Here is a 25,398-nt window from a genome sequence, read left to right as displayed (position 1 = left end):
TGAAACATTAGAGTTTACCTCCTGATTAAATTCTGTGAAAAATGTGCTTATATTGTATCCAATATTTGTAGAATTATATGGATATTTCATAAGAACCTTCTGAAAGCCTGCATGTTTATGCATATTGCACAGTTGTGCGTTAAAAATTCAGATGGCAACCACCTATTCTGCAGTTTTGCTGCCAAAACTTAAATAAAGTCCATATCTTGACTCTTGAAAATATTTTAGTTTATCATTTTTAAAATACACATTGCATAACCATTTTGTTACAGGAGTTACAAGTCGAAAATCCAGCATTAATTCACCAGACAATGAGAAGTAAACTGGAGCAAGTATGATGCCAAGCCACATGTTGAATCCAAGAGATAACTTGCACCTTGATGTACAACCATTTAATGGTAATTGGTGTAATTTGAATATGAAGTGGAAGCTACTTGTAAAATAGTGCCAGCATTAAGTAGATGTAGTTTGATGATCCATGTATTCTATAGATTAATAAAGGTACTAATAATCTAGAAATGCTGTGGTTGTAATTATAGGTCTGCTCTCCCTTATAGACAAAATAATAAATCAGCTACATGTCACACATTTTATTGATGTTAAAGGAACAATCCAGAATTGGTAAGAAGAAAAAACCCCATCTAAGATCACAGGTTTACATACAACTTACATCATACATGGTCTAATGATGATGATAGTAGAAACCATCCCTTGAAATATTTCTGTCTGAAATTTGATGTTTAGATGAGAAATAAATAAACAAATTTCCAGTTTGCAGTTTATCGCTCAGTGAGCGTTTCATTAAATTTCTTTTTAAATCATTTCATGCAAAATGTGTTAATGGTTTTTTCACTAGTTTCTTTTAACAGTAATAATAATAAGAGACATTGATAAATACCTCAGACTGTTTTGCTATTCCTATGAATGGAGAGCGCTTCACGTGGGGGTGTTTAAACGGTTGATAGTGACCAACTGGAGCACTGTTTATAACCGGTTGTTTTCGGATACTATGTGCTAGTCTTGGTGCGAGATGTTTCTTGTTACGGGCGATGTGGGCGCTGTTGGTAAGTTGACCTTGCTGTGTGCGAAAAGAAAACTAAAGCGTCTTGCACGAAGACTATACGCTTACGAACGGATCCTGAAACTGTCCTCTCATTTATAACAATGCAACATACGGACGTAGCCTACAGAGCTCAAGAACGTCAGAAACGAATAAGTTTGAAAGGGTTTCTTACTTTTTTACGCCTTTTAACCAAAAAGGCATTTATGAATGGGAATAACAGAGTATTGACTTGTCTAAAACGGCCATTTAATGCCCTGCAGGGTCGTTGCCATGCGAATTATACGACAACGACCCTTCCAGTTCTAAACGGCTGTTTAAGAACTCGTCGCTACCCTTTTATTCCCTTGTTCGCATAGTGCTCTTACACGAGGTACCACAGCGCTTTACAAGAAACTATACAATAAGCAAATAAATAATGGCACTGATAATGGGAAACAGTCAATGAGCAATCAATCATTGAACAGGAAAGTTATGTGACCCCTGCGGAACGGATTTGATGAAGGAGACAGTTCCAAAGGCGCAGAGCATGTGCGTATAAAGCACGATCCCCAGCAGTGGAATGCACCTTTGGAACTTCCAAGAGTGTACTGTCTGAACCAGAGCAAAGGCCAGGTCTTCCAGGTTGGTAAATCTTGATGAGACTGGTGAGATATGTAGGAGCGGTATGGTGAAGACATTTGTATACAATGGTGAGAATCTTGAAAACAATACGCTGATGGACTGGGAGCCATCAAAGTGGTATGGTCGTGGTCGTATTTACGACACTTTTTATCGGTTTTGCAGCCCGGTTTTGGACGCCCTGAAGGCCTTTGGTATCGGATAATGAGATCCCATGTAGCAATGAGTTAAAAAAGTTCAATCTTGATGTGACAACTGCCCGAACTGCCCTTTTCGCATGTTGAATTGTCCGCAAATGGCCTTATGCATCCTATATTGCGAGCGACAAAGAGAAGACACGTGATGGTTCATCTTCAGAGCAGAGTCAAACTCCACCCCAAAGTTCCAAACAGTAGTGGAAGGTGCAATGATCTCGTTGTTGATTCGAAGTGAAATATTTGCGAGTTGTGGAAGAGCGTGGGAAATAGCGACAACCATGAACTGAATTTTGCTGCAGTTAAGTTTCAGCATGTTGTGAGCCATCCACGTCCGTAATGCACTCTGACAATGACAATAGACCAGCTTTGGTGGAATTATGACTCCGTGGGTCGACTGCAATGAATAGTTGCACATCGTCCGCATAGGAATGGTATTGCACGTCCTCATGCTGCTTGATAATGATGGCGGTTGGACTGGTGTACATGGTGAACGGTTGTGGGCCAATAACAGAGCCTTGTGGGGACGCCAAAGTCAAGAGATTTGGGTTCTTTTGACCCAGAAGGCAGATCGATCTCAAACTTTTGCAGATTTGTCAGATGGATTATGTAAAGTTCTTATGTACACTGCCAGCAACTGTTTTGTTAGCAAAAAGCAATTCTGTAATGTTCCTTTTTGTGAATTTCTCCACTTTGGCTTACTGTTTGAATTGTTATATGTACGACTCGTAATGCAATATGATTATACAAAAACCAACTGAATAATTATGCTCTTGCGTATGTACATGTATGTTGTACAAATGTCCATGCTTCCTGTGTATAATTACAACAAAGTTAGGTTTCAGAGTGAAATTTTAAACACTATTAATAAATACCTTGGACGGTTTCAAGTCTCTGATTGGTTAAAACCCGGTCATGTGTGAGAGTTATAAAGACCGGCTTTGGAAAATAGCGAATAACTGGCCACTAAATCAGCATACATTGTGTAAACCTTGCGAGTTGCACTGTATCGCACGCTTATTTATATCCCTGTTAGTTTCATTGCAACTTCGCGCACTTACGTGTACGCGCGCTGAAAATGTATCAATTTTGAGTTTGCGCGTATAAACTGACACGGAGCTCATGCGCGCGCTTTAATGCACAAGGAACAGCTATCGTCCAATCATTTGCCTCCTTTGACCCCAGTGAAGGCGCTGAACAGACCATCAAAAGCTCAAATATGGCCCCTGAACAGGTCCGGAGGTACCGCCGAGAGAAAAGTCACAAATTGGACAATTTTAGCCGTTTAATTCGCTAAAAAAAGTTTTTTTTAATGGGAATACATGTAGCAGTGTTCATACCCAGTCTTCACTGCGTGGTAATGACCTTGGTTGGTGGCTGGCGCTGTTAACGGCGCCAGCCACCAACCTGGTCATTACCACGCAGTGAAGACCGGGTACTCGCACTGTTGTTCCCTAATTACAAAACCTCATGTAGCAACTTGTAAATAAACTAGTACTCTTAGGCATTCATGGCTGTGTGTAGCATTTAGTACGTTAATCTGGAGGTCGTTGGTTCGAATCCCACTCTAGTCAATTCTTTGTTCAACCCCAAAAATTGGGCATCTTATTAGATTAAGCAGATTCTATGTTTGAGGTTTTATTATTGTACAAATAAGTTGATTCTGTTTAGCTCTTAGTACGTTAATCTGAAGGTCATTGGTTCGAATCCCACTCTAATCAATTCTTTGTTGAACCCAAAATCTTTGTGTCTTGTTAGATTAAGCAGATTGTATGTAAGAGGTTATATTATTGTACAAATTAGTCGATTCTAAAGCGGTCAATTTGCCTAGTGCACCACTAACATTTCACTCTCTTATCTACATGTATGTCATAATTTTGGCTATTTTCCATGAGATTATCAGCAATAACTAGTGTGGAAATCTAGTGTTAAAGGACTGCACAGACCCTACTAGTAAAAATCATGTGTAGCCTGCCAGTTGACTACAATTTGTAGAAGACCTTTTTTCTGTCAGGATTTTGAGTGAACCCGAGATGGAAAATTCATGAAGAATAGAGCTGACTGCTGGGATTCACAACAAATCCCCTTTTTATAGTTTTGTTTTATGAAGGGGTTGTAACACTTGATCAGCCCATTGCTTTGATAAGCAATGGTAAATTTATGACTGGACATTATTATATGCAAAGCTGATTGGGTTGCACATTAGCAACAATTTGACATAACCAACCCATGGTGCTTGGTAAGGGACACGTACTGTAATTTATGCTCTAATTCCTAATCGTTGGCTTAAAGGAAGGGGGGCTAATGTAAGTTATCACACAAGCCCGTGTTGAATATTGAAAAATATAGAGCTCCTGCGTCCAATATCCAATGAGGCCGAAGGTCGAGTCAGAAATGGGGCGCAGACATGCTATATTTTTCCATATCCACGAGGGCACGAGTTGTAATGAATTTATCTTCCAGTGTCACATGCAACGCGCAACGGTTCAAAATTCAGAACGTTGTTTCGTGACAAAGCTGATTTTTTTGTAACTTGCTTATTTGTATCTTGTATCTTTCTCTAATTGTTTATTTTATTGTTCTCTTTATGGGCTTAGAGGCTTTTTGCATTAGGCGCTTTACAAATGTCTTTTTATTATTATTATTATTATTATTATTATTATTATTATTATTATTATTATTATTATTATTTTAACTAAAGAGGACGTATGGCTTTATGACAAAAATGTGAATACTACAATGTAGCTCCTGTACTAGCACATAAGTTGTCCTTTGTAAGAGGTGTTGTATGTATTTTACATCATTATTTACATTTTGTGTGTTTCTTAATTGAAATAGTTATTCCTTTTGCATTGTTACCCTTCCTTAAGGTTATATCTGCACCCGATAACTTTGAAATGAAAAACTATTACTATTATTTTGCTTTAGCCTTGATGTTTTTTTGTTGCCCTGGCTATGTTGTTGTTTTTCTGTAAATGTCAGAACCATTTCCAATCAGAAATTAACAAATTTTTCAAAATTTTTAACCAATCTCGCCCTATCTTCATGTACATTATTTACTGCTCTGTACTGACCTTGGGCAGCCATCTTATGAGCCAAAACTGCATTGGCCTTCACTTGGAGATATTGCCAGATAAGTTTCCCTCAAAGTATAGGCAGCTCATCCAATCAGAAAGCACATACAGTAACATATAATTTGAATCTGAACGCAAACCTTTTGAAAATTGTTTGCTCATAAAAGGAAATTGAATGGTTGACCAGGTCTTGCTGCTGGCTTTTACAACATTAAATGATTCTTGTGGTTCTAGTGAAATTGAATGATCTGACTTGACCAGTGAATTACTCTTGAATGTTGAAGGCTGATTCAACAGAGCATTCGTTTTCAAAAAAAAAGTTGAATGAGCCTGGATTTAAAATGAATGGATTTTTGATGAAATTGGCTGGGAAAACCTATACTTAATAGACGAATGCAGTGTTTATGTTTCACGACAGAAACAATGCACAAAAACTCAAACGGCTTTTACACATTAATGTGTATTTATTTTTGCCAAGGAATATACCATAAGCTTTTTAAAGAAATAACAAAGCATTTTTTTTCCTCTCTAAAATGTACGTGTCGGTCATTTAGGCTTATTGACCATGAAATCGGAGGAAACATTAGTAAGAGCATTTCAGTAGAATGTTGTGCATAATGTTGTTTGTGACCCACTCTGTGAAAATGAGTCATATGTCGCGCAATGCAATGTTAAGTTATGGAAAGTTTAATGTGGAAATGTAAAAAAAAAAAAATCTTAAAAAAAAAAAAATTTTCTTTTCTTTTTAAGATCTTTAATTGCATGGTTATTACCTTTAGAACACTTACTTTGAGGCAATAAAGCTACTAATACAACAGTTTTGTGATCATACTTACATGTATGTCTAATTTGTATCATTTTGCAATGGTAGTTTAAAATATCATTTTACTTGTAATTCGTTTTTCACAAAAAACGGTGTAGTGGCTAACTTCAAACGGGAGTAACTCAGCAATGCGATACACCCGAAAGCTTAGACACATACCAAATTACTGCTGCTGATGTGTTCTTTCCAGCCATGCATACATGTATAACTCAATTCTTGAAATTGCCGACATGTGACTCATTTTCACAGAGCGGGTCACATTTAAACTTTAAAATTTTAATTAAATATTTAGGCTCGTGTTCAGCTCTTCACTTCTCTATAATAACACTCTACTGCTCCACTTTACTCTCTGCTTGTGCTTTGGTCACTATGGTGTTTCAGTAGCTTAACAAAAACGTTTTGGTTTGATTTGTTGAGTGTCATGGCCACGTGGTTAAGAAGAGCATGGAGTTCAACTACTGGTACTACATGTACATGTAAGTCACCAGAGTGTGGGTTCAAATCCCGGTCATGACACTTGTGTCCTTGAGCAAGATACTTTGCCAAGGGTGTTTACCAGGAGCTTGTCCTATTGTCCTGTAGCATTTAATTTTAGTTTTATCATGTATAGTTTTTAAGATAATAAAGCCCTATAAATGAAAACTAGCAATTGCTTATCACGTAAGAGGTCCAACATACATGTGTAAGTAAATGATCACGCTGAAGCGATTGCTTAGATCTCTACAAATAACCTTTAAAGGCAGTGGACACTAATGGTAATTACTCAAAATAATTCTTGGCATAAAACCTTACTTGGTGACGAGTAATGAGGAAAGGTTGATGGTATAAAACACTATGAGAAACAGCTCCCTCTGAAGTGCCATAGTTTTAGTGAACATGGTGAAAGACGCAATTTTCCATAATTTTTATTTCGAGACCTCAGATTAAGACTTTGAGGTATCAAAATCAACCATCTAAACGCCCACAACTTCGTGTGACAGGGGTGTTTTTTCTTTCATTATTATCTCGCATGTTCGATGATATTGAGCTCAAATTTTCACAGCTTTGTTATTTTATGCTTATGTTGAGATACACCAACTGTGAAGGCTAGTCTTTGACAATTAACAATAGTGTCCACTGCCTTTAACATGACTTAAGACATTTTACTGGATTGGAATAGTGAAATGGTCGGAGGATAGCACAATTATAGCGGGGTAAGTAATCAGGAGTACATGTATAACAATAGTAAGGTACATGTATTAAGATGAATTTGATGAATTTGAAAAGTCTAGTTTAAATACAGGAGTTGTGAATGGCCGAGGATATTAAAACATCAATTAAAATTGCACACAAATGGTTAAACTTGACCTTGGAAACCTGCATTATAAAAAGACTTGTGATTTACCTTTAATGGTGGTGAGAAACTTCAACTTTATATCATTTAAATAATAAATATTTAGAATAATTTTTTTTTTTTTTGATTGGAAACTTTTAAAGAACCAGAAACAAATAAATTCAGTTGTAAATTTCAATTCTTCCTTGTCAGGTGTTCATGCAATATGAGCATGTGGCTCCTCCTGATTTTGTTGTGTTTTAGGTGTTTGGCCGACAGTCAAAAACCTATTTTTCTTGTTTTGCCTTGGGTCCCTCCCCCCACTGAACCTTCTCACACAATTTTCACAATAAGTGAATGTTGTACTGTGTTGAAACTTGGCATGTACTTAGACCTAAGTGAACACACACAACCAAATCATTTTAAAGATGATGTCATCATTGACGCCATAACATTATTATTTTTTTTAAAATAACATTCAATGTTTCAATTGCGCATATCTTTAAAGGCAGTGGACACTATTGGTAATTACTCAAAATAATTGTTAGCATAAAACCTGTCTTGATTACAAATAATGGGGAGAGGTTGATGGTATAAAACATTGTGAGAAACAGCTCCCTCTGAAGTGACGTAGTTTTCGAGAAAGAAGTAATTTTCCACGAATTTGATTTCGAGACCTCAAGTTTAGAACTTGAGGTCTTGAAATCAACCATCTAAACGCACACAACTTTGTGTGACAAGGGTGTTTTTTCTTTCATTATTACACATGTATCTCGCAGCTTCTACGACCTATTGAGCTCAAATTTTCACAGGTTTGTCATTTCATGCATTTGTTGAGATACACCATAAAGATATGAAGACACCACAAAATGAACTGAACGTTGAATGTTTTTATTTTAATAACAATACATGTATATCTTAAAAACTAAACATGGTAACAACAATCCATACATTTTCCGGAAGCCATCAATAAACAAAGTTTTCTTTGGGACCCCATTTGACCTTTACTTCCGGTCCAAGCCGAAAGTAGCATTTCGGACTTAAACTTGTATCTCATGAACTTACTATGTACCTCCAAAAATTGTAAAAATATAACTCCTGAAGAAGTTGTCATAAATTCATTCAATTATATGTAATTGGTTTTTGTAGTTTTCTTCTCAAACTTCCCTACATTAGCATAACTCAAGATTTTCATTTTTCATGACGTCACTTTGACGTCGTCAGATGTTGAATTACAAGGTTTTTAAAGCTGTCTTCCATTTGAGCTCATTCAGCCATGAGTTCATGGACATCTTTCATTTTTCAACAACACTTAGGAAACATGTCTTAGAATGATTTCTTAAATAGTTGTATTGGTAAAATGTTTTACTTTACGATGTTATGACGTACTGTTGAGGGGGGATATGACTTTTGTTGATGTGTTTTAGAATAGAAAATCCCCGTGAATTTTGGGGGTTCCATTACATAAAATATCTCACCTCCAATACCTACAAATGCAGAATAGCACCCTTAAACTGCAAGATAGGGTGGGAACAGAACATGCAGTGTAGTGCTCAGAGAGTACAAGTTTTAACTAATTATGCCTGAAACAAATGAAAAACAGGAGTTGTTAAGACATACCAGTTTGCTGTACTTCAGGTGCTGTTAAGAGGTCAAGTCTGCAGTTTTACTGTGTCTCCGGGGTGTTAACTGCTCTGAGTGTCGGACTTGTCTGCCCATGCAGCCGTCTGACTGCAGCATGTTTCACAGGTACACGTAGCACAAAGTAAATGTTGATGGATTTTTCCAGCAGGCTGCATGCATAATCTCTGGAATGGCCACCCCCTGAAAAAGAGCTAAAGAGGTTGTTATATTGTTTGGTGAGCTCGATTTGGAACCTGGTTAGCCTTTGCCTCTCCACTCGTCTTTGGCATACTCGAGGCTTGCAGAGAGGGTCTACGAATAGCCAGCTGAGATGTCGTTTGCATCTGTGGTGGCCAAGACTGAACCTGGGCGGATATTCATCCTGTTAAAAGTTCTTCTGGAGTTGGTAAAATGGGTATGGCCAAAGGAGATGCATGTAGCACATGTGGCGGCCTATGATGAGCCTGAGACGCTTTCCTCGCCGTTAACAGTTCCCCTGGCAGGTTTTCATATGCTCTACTTGGAGGACCAGGCATTGACCCAGGAGGCTGAGTGGCAACAAGCTCTGGAGTTGTTGTTATGCTCATAGTAGCTTCAGCAATCCACCGGGAAATAGATGTTGTCGAGGCCGCATGGTATGATAGCTGTTTTGTGTCTCACCACAGTTCCTTCGTCCGATCAATGTAGACTTTCGGAGTGTGGACAGGGCATCATAGCTTGTCCTCCTTGATGCTTGAAAAACATATTAGACTTGGGACAAAGATATCTGGGGGTGAAAATTTGGCGACTGGTTCTTAGTAAGGAAGCTGATGTGTGGAATTAGCCAAACGCCCCCTGGTTCCAAGCACAAGTGGCCTGGTTCTAAGGACAGATTGTGAAGTTCACTTCTACGGCGGGCAGTGGAAGCTGCTAGCAAAAAGGCTGTTTTGACTGTCAACAGATGAAGAGAACAGGATCCAGCTGGCTCAAAGGGAGACTTTGACAAATGAAGAATTACGCTTCCAAGGTCCCAGGAAGGAGTAAGCCTTCAGAAGATGTGAACTGGAAGTGCTGTTAGAAATATTGGTGTTATCGTCAAACCCTCTATGTATAACCCCAATTGCAGATCTGTAGCCACAAAAAGGTTGTAATTTGGAGGCCTGATTGAAACAGGTGAAGAAGAAAATCCCCGGCCTCTGTTAAAGATGCAGACTGGGGACTGAAGCCTTTCTTGTTGCACCATTTGATGTCATGTTGTAAGCGATTGTCATATGATCTTCTGATAAATCCTACACCAGTCAAGGCTCAGGGAGGCTGATGCCCAAGCTAGAGGATAAGCGTGGTGTGTGCAAAATTTTGGAAGCTGGTGGTTGAGATGTGATGCAAACACCTGTGAGGTGTGTCCAGAATGTTGAATAATTGTCGGACTGTGGGATGGTGGAGGGACCACTCTGTTGGCACTGCTAACCCCGTAAGAATGCATCTGCGATGATGTTATCTTTCCCGGACAGATGGTGCACCTGTAATAAGATCTGATGAGGAATGCACCACTTCAGGAGTTCCCGAGTGTGCATGCAGACGGAAGGTGAGTGGGTAACCCCCTTGGCGATTAAAGTAGGAGACCACTATGGAATCGTCTGTCTTTATAAGCACTGTACGGTGTATGACTCTGTTCTTTATTTGCTGAAGAGCCCTTTGGACTGCTAGAAGTTCCAGCAGGTTGATGTGAAGTAGCTTTTCCACAGGTGACCAAGTTCCCGCCACTGAAAGATTGTCCAGGTGGGCACCCAAACCTGAAAGTAAGGCATCAGTGTCACTGATGGAGTGGGTTGAGGAAATGTTTTGCCGCAGAGAAGGTTCTGATGAAGATGCCACCATTTGAGATGGGATTGGATGAAAGAGTTGACCATAACTGGTTTTGTTATGGCATCTGTTCGGGGTCGGTAGTGAACGAGCAGATGAAGCTGGAGAGGGCGCATGTGCATTCTGCTCCACGGTACAAGGTCCACAGGCTGGCCATAAAGCCAAGTAGGCAAAAACAGGCTCTGGCTGGGAGCATTGATGAAGAAAGGAAGATTTGAATGCATTTCTTGAGAGTGAGGCAACATTCCATAGTGTGGGAGGCTTTCCCGGTCAGCAAGTTGAGGGATGCTCCTAGAAATACTGGGCTTTGGGATGGAATTAGAGAAGACTTCTCTACGTTGATGATGAACCCAAGTTCTTGTGTAAGCTTTATGGTCGTCGACAGTTGACAAGCTCCGAAGAGTGTCTGGGTAAGTGGGGCCAACAATCAGCCAATCGTTTAGGTACATAAAAATGTTAATCTGCTGTTGAAGTAGAGCTGTCCCAACGACTTTGGTGATTCTCGTAAAGACCCTTGGAGCAGTAGAGAGGCCAAATGGGAGGCATCGGAACTGGTAAGTTTTGCGTCGGTAGGTGAACTGGAGGTATCTCTGGTGATGTGTATGGATGGGGACATGGAGGTAAGCATCGCGTAAGTCGAGAGAAGTGGCCCACCAACCCTGGGGATACATTGTAGGACAGTTCTTAGTGTTTCCATACGGAAACACTTGGGTCAGATGAAGGCCCATACAGTGTGTATAAAGCTGTGTTGTTTTCATAGCTGTGAAAAAGAACGACTTTACACTATGGCTTACCTGGATGAACATCATCTGTTTCCAAAGAATCAGTCCGCTTATTGTCATGCACATTCTCCTGAAACAGCACTGTTGAAAACTGCAAACGATCTTCTTCTCTCAGTGGACAAGGGTCATGAGGCTGTTCTTGTTCTCTTGGACTATTCAGCTGCATTTGATACACTTGATCATGTCACTTTTATACAGTTTCTGGAAACTGATTATCACGTCACAGGGATAGCTCTCCAGTAAACAGTTCTTGTTCCAGAACCTTCCCACTTACTCATGGAGTACCCCCAAGGTTCAGTCGTTGGGCCTCTGCTGTTTATCCTGTTTACCGGCCCTCTAGGGAGAATTATAAACTCTCACAGAGGTATACATTTTACAGTCTTTGCTGATGACACTCAAATATACATGACTATCAGACTATGAAACCTAATGAGCAACGCATAATCTTGCAGAGACTCGGGAAATGCATTGAAGATGTCAAGACCTGGTACCTGGTCTGCTGTCAATAAGCTACAGCTCAACGAACTTAAAACAGAAATGCTGCATGTTTCATCACAATTTAGAAACTCCTGTAATCTGCCATGTCTCATCCTTGAATCGGGAAGTTTTCCATGCTCAGGGATGTCCTTGACCTTGGAACTATATTGAACAAGCAACTCACCTTCAACAAACTCATAAAAAAATATCTGCCGCTCAGCTTCATGGGGGATATGTAAAATCGGGAAGATTAGAAAGTATCTTGATAAGACATCCACCGAGCGCATTGTACATGCTTTTGTTTCTTCCCATCTGGACTACTGCAATGGGACTGGCAGGTCTTCCTAACACTCATCTCGCTCCTCTACAAAGAATACAAAATTCAGTTGCCAGATTAGTCACCCTTACCAAAAAATCAGAACACAAAACACCAATCATTCGCTCTCTTCATTGACTTCCAATTCACCAACGCATCCACTTCTAAATTCTTCTTCTTGTGTGTAAAGCTGTTCATAGTTTGGCTCCAGTATATCTCCAAGACCTCACAGCCCTTCGTTCTTCTTCACTTTCATTAGCTACTCGACGCCTTCGCTCTTATTCAATTGCCCATTTCCAGCTTTCCCCGGGACCCCGTACCATGACAAGCTATGGCGATCGGGCCTTTTCAGTCATAGCTTCAACACTTTGGAACAAGCTACCCACTCACAGTTGGGTTAAGTTTTATCAAATTATTATCAAATCTGATCAAATTTTTAAATTTGTGCATTCATGCCTACAGTTTCTACTCCTTGTTAAGTCAGAGTTTGTTGTCTTGTAATTTTTAATAATAATGAATTGTCAGTTTTATCAAATGTTTATCAAATTTAATCAAATTTTTATCTTTTTTTGTGCATTCATGCCTGGAGCTTTTCTTCTCTTCTTTTAATGTAAGTCTGTGTTTTTTGTTTTTTGTCATTGTTAACAATAATGAATGTAAACACGCCAATTTAAGTCTTTTTTAACTTCTGTCGTGTATTTTGTGATTTTTTTAATAAACCTTTATGAATTGAATTGAATTGAATTAAATTCAAGCAGCTCCTTCATTGGACACTTTCAAATCTCAACTTAAAACCCATCTGTTTTGTCAATCTGGTATTGAGAAACATCCGTATTTAGCGCTCTATAAATGTTGTAATTATTGTTATTATTATTATTACTATTTCATTTTATCACAGCATGCAAAAGAAAGATCGTATTTTCCTTTGTGCCGGTAATTCCTCGAGTCGGGCTTCGTCTCGTAGCCTTAGATCTCAAGGGTCTTTCTCAGGATCCTCGCTGTTCCCCAAAAGCGCTGCCTTCTGTAACAGATCTACCCTCACATTTGTCCCTATTTCATCTAGATGTTTCCCCAGTACTTTGGGAATGGTGCCAAGTGCTCCAACCACCACGGGGACTACTTTTACCTTTACCTGCCAAATCTTTCGAAGTTCCCTGGCCAGGTCCTGGTACTTCTCGATCTTTTCCATCTCCTTCGAAGCTACCCTTATATCACCTGGCACAGCTATGTCAATGAGATGACACATCTTCTTCGTCTAATCTAATAGCACAACATCCGGACGCCTATGTGGTATAACATAATCGGTCTGAATGTTAAAGTCCCAAAGGATCTTGACCTGGTCGGTCTCTACAACTTTTTCCGGAACATGTTCGTACCATTTCACAAGCACTTTGACATCATACTTCTTACACAGATCCCAGTGAATCACCTTGGCCAGCTTGTCATGTCTTCCTTTGTACTCCGTTTGGGCCATCTTACTGCATTTGCTAACAATATGAAATACAGTCTCCTCTGCTTTATTGCACATTCTACACATAGGAGAGACATTTGCTTTCTCTATCCTTGCCTTCATTACATTTGTCCTTAGAGACTGGTCTTGCGCCGCAGTAATCAAGCCCTCTGTTTCCTTCTTTAGTTCTCCACTCTTCAACCAATTCCATGACTTGCTGCTGGCCACTTCCTCAGTACACCTCAAGAACCGACCATGAAGTGGTTTGTTCCTCCAATCTTGATGTCTTTCCTCCTTCCTTTCCCTCTTGTATTCCTTCGGCCTAACTTCGTCTGCCCTCGTGTACCTTTGTGCAACTTTCAACAAGCTCTCCTTGGTCCTCCTGACATGACAATGCAAGCTTCTGCGCTCGATGTTAACACTGTCCGCCACGCTAAACAACCCCCTTCCGCCCTCTGACTTCGGAAGATAGAGTCTATTAACATTTGACCGCGGGTGTAGCATGCCATGCATGGTCATTAGTTTTCTTGTCCTCCTGTCAGTGACATCTAGATCTTCCTTAGTCCACTCGACAATACCTGCACTGTACCTCATCAAAGACACAGCCCATGTGTTAATCGCCTTAATCATGTCCCCCCCATTTAGTTTAGACTTCAAACATTTCTTTACACGCCTGATGTATTCTGCCTTCAGCCTTACCTTTGATTCCTCGTGAAGGACATATTATTATTATTATTTGTGTTATTTGCTTTGTTTTGTTCAGCGGAGTCGCTTGCCCTTACACATTGTAAATGCATTTGTATCGGATATGAGATATTTTCTATAAAAGAATAATATTCATCAACAAATAATAACTCTTAAACCACATGTTGGGTTTTTACAATCTACATGTACATATCAGACAGGTCATTAGAAGGTCAACAAACGCTACCTTTCCATCTTGACCTCCAGTAAAAATCTCAAAAACTACTTATCATTTAAGCAATGGTGCCTTCTTCTATTGAATATCTATGAAAATATTCAGTAGAAGTTTTGTAGAACCCTTATCAAAACTTTATCTCCCATAGAAGTGTTTATAAATTAAACTATGCCCCTGTACTTAGAATTAATCAGAAGGTGGTTAAAAAGTAAACGTACATCTATGGAAACTAAAAAATGATAAGGCCTTCCCTTTGTGTGGCTGAGTGCTGCAGAAGGTGGGGGTTTACATTTCCTTAATGTATGCTGCTTGACAATCTACACAGGTTAAACAAACACAACCACAAAAATTCTGACCCCAAATGTCTTGAGGTCAAGTGTGAGTTTGTGTGTGTATAGCCTACATGTACATGTAGATGTACAACTTGCAAACAGGCAACAGTACATGTAAGTGATCAACCTATATTGTAAATAATCACTTGCATGTATAGCTTTGCATAAAACCTATAAGAAAAACAGGTATCAATGCTGAGGAGAAAGTTTATAAGCAAATTTGAAATAACTCATTTTACTGTTTGTTTGATAATACAATTAATACTTTTATTTATATCATATAATTGTACAAAAGTAATTTTGTAAAGCAGAACACCTTCTATCATTGTGGTCTTGGTAGCCTTGAAATTGTTTAAACATGACAAGGCACCTTACAATATTAGTCCTTTTTTTATATAAAAGGCGGGCAAAAATAATCCTGATCTTTTTTGTCACAGAACAATGCTCTTGCTTTGAAATTTGACCTTAAGCCACTCAAGTGCCTGTAAATCCGCCAAACAACATCGTAGTGCAACAAGGTACGTGTAGGTGTCAAAATGCGCACAAGATAACTGTCAATCAAATTAATTCATTATTTTGTTAAATACTATTTCAGGTTGAACAATTAAACTAGCAGGAAATCAAATCAGAGCCATATCAGTGAAAGACAAGTACTTTACACACTGACAGCCACACATGCCAACCCCTATAGTCAAACACAGTTTCAAATTTTAAGGAGAAAGCTTCCCAAATTAAGATGAAGTTTTCTCTGTGAGTTTTTATTTTTTAACATAAACATCCAGAATAAATGGTGTTGTTATGGTGAGCACAAAAATTGGTGCTTAAAGTAGCAGGAACAGCCACGCATAACAAAAGAATATGTCACAGATTCTCAAGGATCATTTGCTTGTGCTTATTTTGACTTGGCTTTCACAGACAGCACTTCAGAGAATTAGACCTTTCACATGATATCTGTAAATTGCACATAGCGCGTGCGACATTTTGGTTGGCAAAATGAGGTAACATCACGCCATTTCGTACACGGCTAATGGCTGCGTGACGCAATTGCGTCTGCTTAGTGCACAACTGTATGGCGTTTGCCAACCAATAGCATCTGTATGCATGCGTGGATGTAATTAGCGTACTTCACAGGAAGGGCCCATGGTATTAAGCCAATTAATATTGTTTGGAACAGCTCTCTCTTTGTAGTAGTCATTCTCACCGTGATCATACCTTTGTGCATTTATTTGGTTCAAGCAAGCTAAGCAATAGATGGGAGCCTAACCAAAGGGTTGCATACAATGAGGTTTAAATTAGGCAAGTAACACATCCAAACAGCCAATGTGTAATGCTACATGTAAGTGTCTGACTTCGTGTCAACTCTCTAATTGTAGATACTCAAATGCTATTTATGACACATTTGTAGACACAATGGGAATGACTCTAATTAAAATAATTGAGACTTCAAAATCTAACCAACAAGTTTGACTTTAGTGCAGTAACATTTCAGCACACATTTTACAATTGTATGTAATTTTACATGTAAATAATTGCCTTTTAATTGTTCAACTTTCAGTTGCATACTAAATATTTACTAATTGGGAATTCAATTGACCTTCTTACTAGCAGTTTTAACTCATTTAAAACAAAATGAAAAGTAATGGTCATTCATTTTAAGCCCTGTTCATATAATTGCTTCTCTCCACCCAGAGGTAAATGGGTACCTGTGAGGGCAGAGATGGTTCTTGTGATTGATTAATCCGAGTAGCGCATATTAATGTTGCACAGGCTGCATACTCCCCACCAGAGAGCTGAGATGGTTTAAGGAGTGAATTATTAATGTGAAGCGCTTTCGGACGCCCTCCGGGTGTGAAAAGTGCAATATAAAAACGGGTTATTATTATTATAATTATTATTTTAAACTGCAGGTCAATCTTAAATGCTTAGCAAAGTTTGATGTCACAGTACAAATCACTATGGTGATACTGTCATCTTAAGATGAATTGTATAATGTGCAATAACATACATCAACAAAATGTTGGCAGACGGTTTATTTATTTTAAATTTTTTTTGTTGTAGTTTTGGTTACAGTTTCGACTGGTCAGTACATCTGTGGGAACTGTCGAATGGACCAATTTGTCCTTCTTATAGAACCACTATTGCATGGTGGTGAGGATTCAATAAAAATGTTGTTACATTTGGTGTACATGGTATTACCGCATACCAATATATCTGGTGAACCAAAGGGTGTCATGTTATAAAGGGTTTCAATTATGAGCCAAACGGCTTAGAATCAATCAAACAACTTTGGTCAATTTGGAAGTCAGTTCAATGATAAGATGTTTTCCTGAGGTCAAGAAAAATCTGAAATTACAACCAAGATTTACCAAAAGTTTTTTGTATACAAACTTATTTATATCCATACCAATTTGTTCTCTCGATGTTGATTTAATTTCATAAACATGATAAATGAAGTAGATTATTTTGACTGAATGTAAACATCAACATTTACAACGCAGGAGCATCTTGCCGGCTGGTATAGGATAAGTACCATTCTTTAATTGGAAATATTACATTTTCAAGTTTCATGTGGGTGGCAGTAGGTGATGGTGATGCATCTATAACAGTATTTTTCACTGCTCTCCAGAAGGTAGCACAGATATTGTTTTCAGGGGTATGTATTTCAAAAATACACTAAGTATGATATTCTGCAGTGAAAACATGTTTTTCCACTAAGCCTTTGACATTATAACTACATGTACACGTAAGGGGATATGGATAAAAAAATGATGTTACAGGCACACCCGCGACATTTTGCATTCCTTCGTGTGACAACTCAAACAAAAGAAAACCTACCCAATGTCACACAATTTCTCGCAATCGCTCAGTCTTGGGCAGAATCACTGTATAACAAGAAAAAATGGTGCTGGCCAAATAGCACTGTGTGGTATGGTATCGCTGAGCTACAGAGCACAAACACTAATCCTCCACTCCTCTGAGGGCTACTTAAGCCCTGCCTTGTCCATGTCATCTGAACATCAGAACACACCAACAATAGATGGATTGCACATGACAATTTTGGAAGGACCGCCTGCTGTCAAGTGTCTGCACGCAAGCGACTGCGTTCTTAATTTATCCATGGTCCCTAATGCACACATTGCAAAATGCAAAGAAATGCTGCCGTAGAAACGGGCATTGGATCCAAATTAGTTGAATACAAACTAGTTACTGAACAAATTCCAATTCAAAAAAACCCTGCACTGTACATAGTGTCCATGTAAAAATTACTGTTGTAAAATGAGAAGTATTATGTCAAAACACATTATTATAAATATCACAATTTTTTTTTTCTCCATTTTATGGAAATTGAAGTTGGTGTTTGATACACAACAAACTCAGAGTGAGGAATTTTAATCATGGAAGTTCAGTCAAATATAGAAGAGAGCCTGATACATGTAGCTGTTGCAGATGAATGACCATTAATAAATACTTCGGACAGTTTCCAGGCTCTCATTGGTCATATGGGGACGTATTAACAGATGATAAAGGACTGGCTTTGGAAAATAGCAAATAAATGGCCCCTAAACCAGCATACATTGTGTGCAACTAGTTTGCGCTTTGCAATGTATATCTTGTAAGTTTCATTGCAACTTCATTACATGCCGGACGCGCTGAAAATGTTTCAATTTTGATGTAACAGATACGCGCGTATAAACTCATTTGTCCATATATGGTCTTGTGACAGCAACATGCCACATGGACGCTGAGCTCATGCGCGCGTTTTACGCACAAAGAACAACTATCGTCCATATAGAAGAGTTTGCGGTAACACCATGTAATAACAATCTCTAAATGAGTTGGGGTGGTTCTGAAAAGAACCGTTGGGTTAACTCGACGTTTCGATTGATGCTCTAAACGTTCTTCTGGAGAATGCATTCTCCAGAAGACGATCAGAGCATACTGATCGAAACGTCGAGTTAACCCAACGGTTCTTTTCAGAACCACCCCAACTCATTTAGAGATTGTTATTACATGGTGTTACCGCAAACTCTTCTATATCTTATCTCCACCATGCAAAGTTTCAAATCCTACTTAACTATCGTCCAAACATTTGCCTAATTTGACCCCAATGAGGTCTCAAACTATCAGTAGTGGGTGCGTTCGTTTAGCTTCCCTGGGTCGACCCCGATGTTGCGTATTATATTTTTTTCCAGGACGAACGTGGGGACAAAATTACCCAACGTTCGTCCTCGAACCAGGAAAAAAACCCAGGCGCGTCACCACGTGAGCCTTCCTGTGGTGACGTTAGTGCACCTCGGGCCAGCCCCAAGAGCCCCACTTGTGGATTGGGTCACTTGGGGCTGGCCAGAGGTGCACCGACGTCACCACGGGAAGGCTCACGTGATGATGTGTCTGGGTTTTTTCTGGTTCGAGGACAAACTTGGGGTAATTGTGTGCCCACATTCGTCCTGGAAAACAATAAAATACGCAACATCGGGGTCGACCCAGGGAAGCTAAACGAATGCACCCAGTGTGATTATCACACGAAAGCTATCATGTGGCCCTGAACATGTCTGGAAGTATCGCTGAGAGAAAAGTCAATACATTTGGACAGTTTTAGCTGTTTTCTTTAAATAAAAAAAAGAAGGTATTTATTAATGGGAATAACAGTGTGGGACCCGGTCTTCACTGCGTGGTAAGGACCTCGTTTGGTGGCTAGCGCTGTTAACAGACCTTGCCAACCCAGTCATTAACATGCGGTGAAGACCAGGTTATCGCACTGTTGTAATTCTTTTGTTCCAATTAAACAACATTCATACCAATTCAAATGTGTTAGATTTGCCTTTAGCACCATACCAAGTCCCCTCTCCAGTTAGACAATGAAACACTTTTTGCTCACGAATCAGTGACTTAATCATTGTCTATGATGAAGCTATCATAGGTGGGATACTGTTATGCAATATATGCATACTCATCAGCAGCTGATGTTCGTTCTAAGTACTGCTTGTCGATAAGAATCTCCACACACTTCTTGATCATACTCACACTGGGTGAAAACCGGGCTTTGGCTTGGCTTATCACCTACATGTACATTGAAAACAAACAAACAGGGATTTGTTGGATGTGACAAGAAGTGTGACTACAATGGCAGAGGTGTGGGTTCCATCCCAATTAAATAAATAGTATGTACATGTATATGGACTTTTTTCTGCAGTGTACTCGGGAAAGTGCTTATACACGTGTTGCACAATGGTGTAGGGGAACAACCAAAATAATACTTGGTTAAAAAATTGTAAACGAATGTTGTTTCATGTTGCTTTTTTTTAACAAAATAAAACGGGGAAAAGTAGACCTAAAATTAACGTGACTGTAAAAACTTTCAGCAAAATTCCAAACTATCTGATCCCTGGTAATACATGTATGATGAAAAAGACACGTACCTCTTGTATGAGTATCATATGCTTCAGCTGTTTCCGTGCCTTCATGATTCGTACAATGGCAGCCTGGATGTATAACTTACGATCTTCATCAACAGCAAAATGGGTCTGTTCAACCTCCTTCAATCCAAATCAAAACTAGTCTATATTATATCAGCACATACACATAGATAAATTGTTATCACAAAAAAGGGTAAAAATGGTTTACGATTCCTGATAATTATGATTGTTTGCAGTTTACACTTTAATACAAAATAGTAAGCATATTACATGAACAATGTACATGTATAAGGAGCAGCCATAGCGCCACCACTCCAGTTCTGATCAAATCTAACACCAAAGCGGCTGAAGTTTTTTTTTTTATTGTGACAGCTGGGGCGTGGTTGCCATGGTTGTTGGTTTGATCATACATGTACTCCTGTATGAAGGGTTAGAGAATACCATCATTCCCTGTTGGTTAGCAGACCTGGTAATGGTAGCTGTCTTCTCAAGCAGCTGCTGGAATGTAATCATCTTCTACAGTAAGTCAATTGTAAGAAGAAAGAAAACTCCGAGTTCAAACATTCCCACCGAGTCAAAACGCCATCTGTAGGAGAAGTACAACTCTGATCAAACCTGGGTGGGTGTGGTTCGTAAGCCATGGAAGGCGGCCCACCTAAGAGAAGGGAAACTCGAGGGAGAATTCAAACCCAATATGATCATCGCTTCCACAGCATGACGTAGGAGTCGCCTTGTGGTTGGCGTCAGGAAGGGCATCCGACTGTGAAACTTTAATCCAATATTCAAACTATGGCTAGAAATAAAAATAGGTGGGGTACTGCCTCAAGTACTCCATCCCCTTAGCCTACGTCAAAACAGGAAGGTGGAGGAGGCTAAGCCGCAGAAATTAATGACAACTACTCACCCGACGTCCTGATGAGAGTTTAAGGGTGGCAACTTCGAACATTGGCAGCATGTCGAGGAGGTCTGGAGAGGTGGTGGATGCAATGGTGCGGAGGATGCTGTGTGCAGAAGTTAAGGTGGAAAGGAGGTAGTGCAAGGTGGCTTGGTAGGGGTGAGGGGTACAAGTTCTTCTGGATGGTCACTGATGGCGTGAGTGGAGGTGTCGGGATGTTGCTGGCGGAGTGGTGGGTTAACAAGGTGATGGCTGTTCAGCGAGTCAGTGAACGGATCCTAGTGCTGAAGCTACTGGTCGAGAGGAGGGTGTTCAACATTGTCACAGCCTATTGCCCTACAAATCAGGAGGTGACAGGAAGAGGAGGATTCCTTCTGGGATCAGAAGGTTAGGGTTGTCTTGAGGCTGACACTGAGAGAGACTGTCATTGTGGAAGGTGATCTCAATGGCCACGTGGGTGTGGCTGGAGATGGTTATGATGGCATGCCTGGAGGCATGGGTTACGGTGACAGCAATGTTGAGGGAGAGCGGATTCTCAAGTTTGGTGACTCAGACGGGCTGATGATTTGTATCACATTCTTAAAGGAACACGTTGCTTTGAATCGGTCGAGTTGGTCTTTGAAAAAGCGTTTGTTACCGTTTGTTGTCAAATGCATATGGTTATAGAAAGTAGTTGTAAAAGTAGAATACAATGATCCACACAAACATGCCTCAAAATTACACAGTATTCCTTTTACATCGTCGGATAACACGGTCCGCCATTTATGAGAGTCAAATTTTTGACTCCCATAAATGGCCGACTGTGTTAGTTCGCAAAGTAAAAGGAAAACCACGCTATTTTGAGGCAAATTTGTGTGGATCATTGGATTCTAGTTTTACATCTTTCTAACCATATGCATTTGATAACAAACGGTTACAAACGCTTTTTCAAAGACCAACTCGACCGATTCAAGGCAACGTGTCTGCAAAGCCGTTGGCCGCCATCTTGCATTTTCACTGGGCTTGTACAACATCGACAACAGCATTTGGAATAGTTGGTTGGTACTGCATGTGTAGCACGTACCGCACTTTATGTTAATTGATCGCTGACACCTTGGGTGGAGACTAGTTCATACATACCATCTGCGTAGTGGTTGAGTTGACGGCGAGTTGACGGCACATATATTTTCTCCGGCCAGATGAAATACACAGCGCCGGAAATCTCTTTTCAAGAAATAGTGTTTTTGTTGGCCAGATGAAACACGAAGCGCAAGGAAAATTTGGGAAAATTTGAAAAAGCCTGAGCTCCGGCAATAGCCATAAAAAAACTGGCATCCCTGTTTAGGCTGCCAGTGTCCTGTAGGAGATGCGAGGTTGATGGTCCACGGCTGGAGGAGAAGCAGGTTTGGAGATCTGTGGCGACAGGTATCAGATGGTGGACTGGTTTTGCTACCTTAGTGACATGCTGGACATGCCTTTAAACCGACATGATGATTTATTAGTTGATTGGCTGCTCAGCTATCATTCTGTAAGCTTTTGTTAAAGGGGAATTTATAAGCGCCACTCTATTACTATATAAACTTTTACTAGAGAATAAATGACACATCATAAGCACACAATAAAAAAAACTTCAATCAAGAAAACAGGTGTAAGCTTAAGTACATTGTAGTATACATTCTAGAAATGCTTTAAGCTCTTAAAATACACAAAACATTACAACTGCTCCTGTGACATCAGCACAATGGTACATGTATGTTCAGGATGGTTTGGTGATTTATTCATGTATGAATTTGATATCTGCATTGTTTTGTTAATCAACAGGCAACTTGGAGAGCAGGGACTTCAGTTTTGATAAATACATATCAGTTGTAACATGTTCTTAGTTAAAAATGACTTTCAACAACACTTAAGATATGACCAGAAAACATACCTGAGGTGTGTCTTTTTGTACTGCAGCAGTGATTTTGAATTTAGTTCTCTTATTGCTGTATCCATTATTGATTGTGTAGTGTGTGGTTGCAGTCAGATCACCCTGTAATAAAATACAAAACATTCTATTCAACTGTAACACATAAAAGCTACTTGTGACGTTTTGTTTGCAGTAGTCAAGGGCCCCACTTAGACCAACAGTAAACAATTTCTGCTCATTTGTTTCAGTTTGTTAAAGGCTATTGTGATAAAAATTGTAATTGAAGGTAACTTTTTCTTTTATATTAAATAAACTGTTCATGTATATCATCACTAGGCTTGGGTGACATCTCGTTATAATTGAAAATTGTTGTTTGGTTTTGATGAAGTATCACGATGTCTTCACTAATTGAGCCATCTTGCAAACACAAAGGGCTGTTTCAAATAAATATACATATACAGTAGTCCCAAAACCAACTGCAAGATTCCTTGGCTGATTTCGAAATTACATGGTTTCTTTGTAAAAAAACATCAAAGACTTAAGCGCCCAGGCGATCTCCCACAGACACTACAGAAGTAACACAATGTATCATTTACCTCCCATGTGTGTGTGCCACAAAATGCACACATTATTTGAATCATACACATGTATTACACAAACCACAACCCATCAGTACTGTTGTAATCACCTCATGTGCATTATGGATGCTTATTGGTTAGCTAGAATGAAATGGGTGGGATCTAGCTAAATATGCATTATGTTAACACAGTCAAGCACAGTAGACACTTTAAAAGACACTTTATGTGTGTGTAATATAAATCTATGGTGTATTTGAAAGGCCATGTTTTCACACCTTGATTGGTTGAGTTTTGTTTGGGTCAGTGCCTTGATTGGTTGAGTTTTGTTTGGGTCAGTGCCTTGATTGGTTGAGTATTGTTTGGGCCAGTGCCTTGAATGGTTGAGTATTGTTTGGGTCAGAGCCTTGATTGGTTGAGTATTGTTTGGGTCAGTGCCTTGATTGGTTGAGTATTGTTAGGGTCAGTGCCTGAGTTGGTTGAGTATTGTTTGGGTCAGTGCCTTAATTGATTGTGTATTGTTTGGGTCAGTGGCTTGATAGATTGAGTAATGTTTGGGTCAGTGCCTTGATTGGTTGAGTATTGTTTGGGTCAGTGCCTTGATTGATTGAGTATTGTTTGGGTCAGAGCCTTGATTGGTTGAGTATTGTTTGGGTCAGAGTCCGAGTTGGTTGAGTATTGTTTGGGTCAGAGCTTGATTGGTTGAGTATTGTTTGGGTCAGAGCCTGAGTTGGTTGAGTATTGTTTGGGTCAGTGCCTTGATTGGTTGAGTATTGTTTGGGTCAGAGCCTTGATTGGTTGAGTATTGTTTGGGTCAGAGCCTGAGTTGGTTGAGTATTGTTTGGGTCAGAGCCTTGATTGGTTGAGTATTGTTTGGGTCAGTGCCTTAATTGATTGTGTATTGTTTGGGTCAGTGGCTTGATAGATTGAGTAATGTTTGGGTCAGTGCCTTGATTGGTTGAGTATTGTTTGGGTCAGTGCCTTGATTGATTGAGTATTGTTTGGGTCAGAGCCTTGATTGGTTGAGTATTGTTTGGGTCAGAGTCCGAGTTGGTTGAGTATTGTTTGGGTCAGAGCTTTATTGGTTGAGTATTGTTTGGGTCAGAGCCTGAGTTGGTTGAGTATTGTTTGGGTCAGTGCCTTGATTGGTTGAGTATTGTTTGGGTCAGAGCCTTGATTGGTTGAGTATTGTTTGGGTCAGAGCCTTGATTGGTTGAGTATTGTTTGGGTCAGAGCCTTAATTGGTTGAGTAATGTTTGGGTCAGTGCCTCAATTGGTTGAGTATTATATTGGTCAATGTCAACTTTCTTTAGATAATTGCTTGTGATAAGTGCACCAAGCATGCAGTGTTACAACTGTAGACCATACACCAGTGTAAAGCACCAAACATGCAGTGTTTGACCATACACCAGTGTAAAGCACCAAGCATGCAGTGTTAGACCATATACCAGTGTAAAGCACCAAGCATGAAGTGTTTGACCATACACCAGTGTAAAGCACCAAGCATGCAGTGTTTGACCATACACCAGTGTAAAGCACCAAGCTACAGTGTTTCACCATACATGTACACCAGTGTAAAGCACCAAGCATGAAGTGTTTGACCATACACCAGTGTAAAATACCAAACATGCAGTGTTTGACAATACACCAGTGTAAAGCACCAAACATGCAGTGTTTGACCATACACCAGTGTAAAGCACCAAACAGGCAGTGTTTGACCATACACCAGTGTAAAGCACCTAACATGCAGTGTGTGAGTATACACCAGTGTAAAGCACCAAGCATGCAGTGTTAGACC

The 25,398-nt window shown here is 39.6% G+C and overlaps 2 protein-coding genes across 5 annotated transcripts in view; one reads left to right on the top strand and one right to left on the bottom strand.

Moving 5' to 3' along the window:
• The window catches only part of LOC139949116 (5'-AMP-activated protein kinase subunit gamma-1-like), a 167,508-nt gene extending 160,225 nt beyond the window's left edge, over positions 1-7,283 (top strand). For all 3 annotated transcript variants that reach the window (XM_071947519.1, XM_071947521.1, XM_071947520.1), the window contains one exon: positions 273-7,283. In XM_071947519.1, the coding sequence (XP_071803620.1) occupies positions 273-322 (50 nt within the window). In that variant the 3' untranslated portion in view covers positions 323-7,283. The remainder of the gene's footprint in view (positions 1-272) is intronic.
• A 7,496-nt stretch (positions 7,284-14,779) lies between these two features.
• The window catches only part of LOC139948722 (cullin-2-like), a 96,819-nt gene continuing 86,200 nt past the window's right edge, over positions 14,780-25,398 (bottom strand). For both annotated transcript variants that reach the window (XM_071947003.1, XM_071947002.1), the window contains exons 20-22: positions 23,047-23,148; positions 20,246-20,362; positions 14,780-19,886 (exon numbers count right to left, since the gene is read on the bottom strand). In XM_071947003.1, the coding sequence (XP_071803104.1) occupies positions 19,758-19,886; positions 20,246-20,362; positions 23,047-23,148 (348 nt within the window). In that variant the 3' untranslated portion in view covers positions 14,780-19,757. The remainder of the gene's footprint in view (positions 19,887-20,245; positions 20,363-23,046; positions 23,149-25,398) is intronic.

The sequence above is a fragment of the Asterias amurensis genome, chromosome 16 (genome assembly GCF_032118995.1).
Source record: "Asterias amurensis chromosome 16, ASM3211899v1".
In the NCBI taxonomy this organism is placed as follows: domain Eukaryota; kingdom Metazoa; phylum Echinodermata; class Asteroidea; order Forcipulatida; family Asteriidae; genus Asterias; species Asterias amurensis.
The sequence above is the reverse complement of the archived record's forward strand: the minus strand, read 5'-3'. Positions and strand labels throughout refer to the sequence as shown.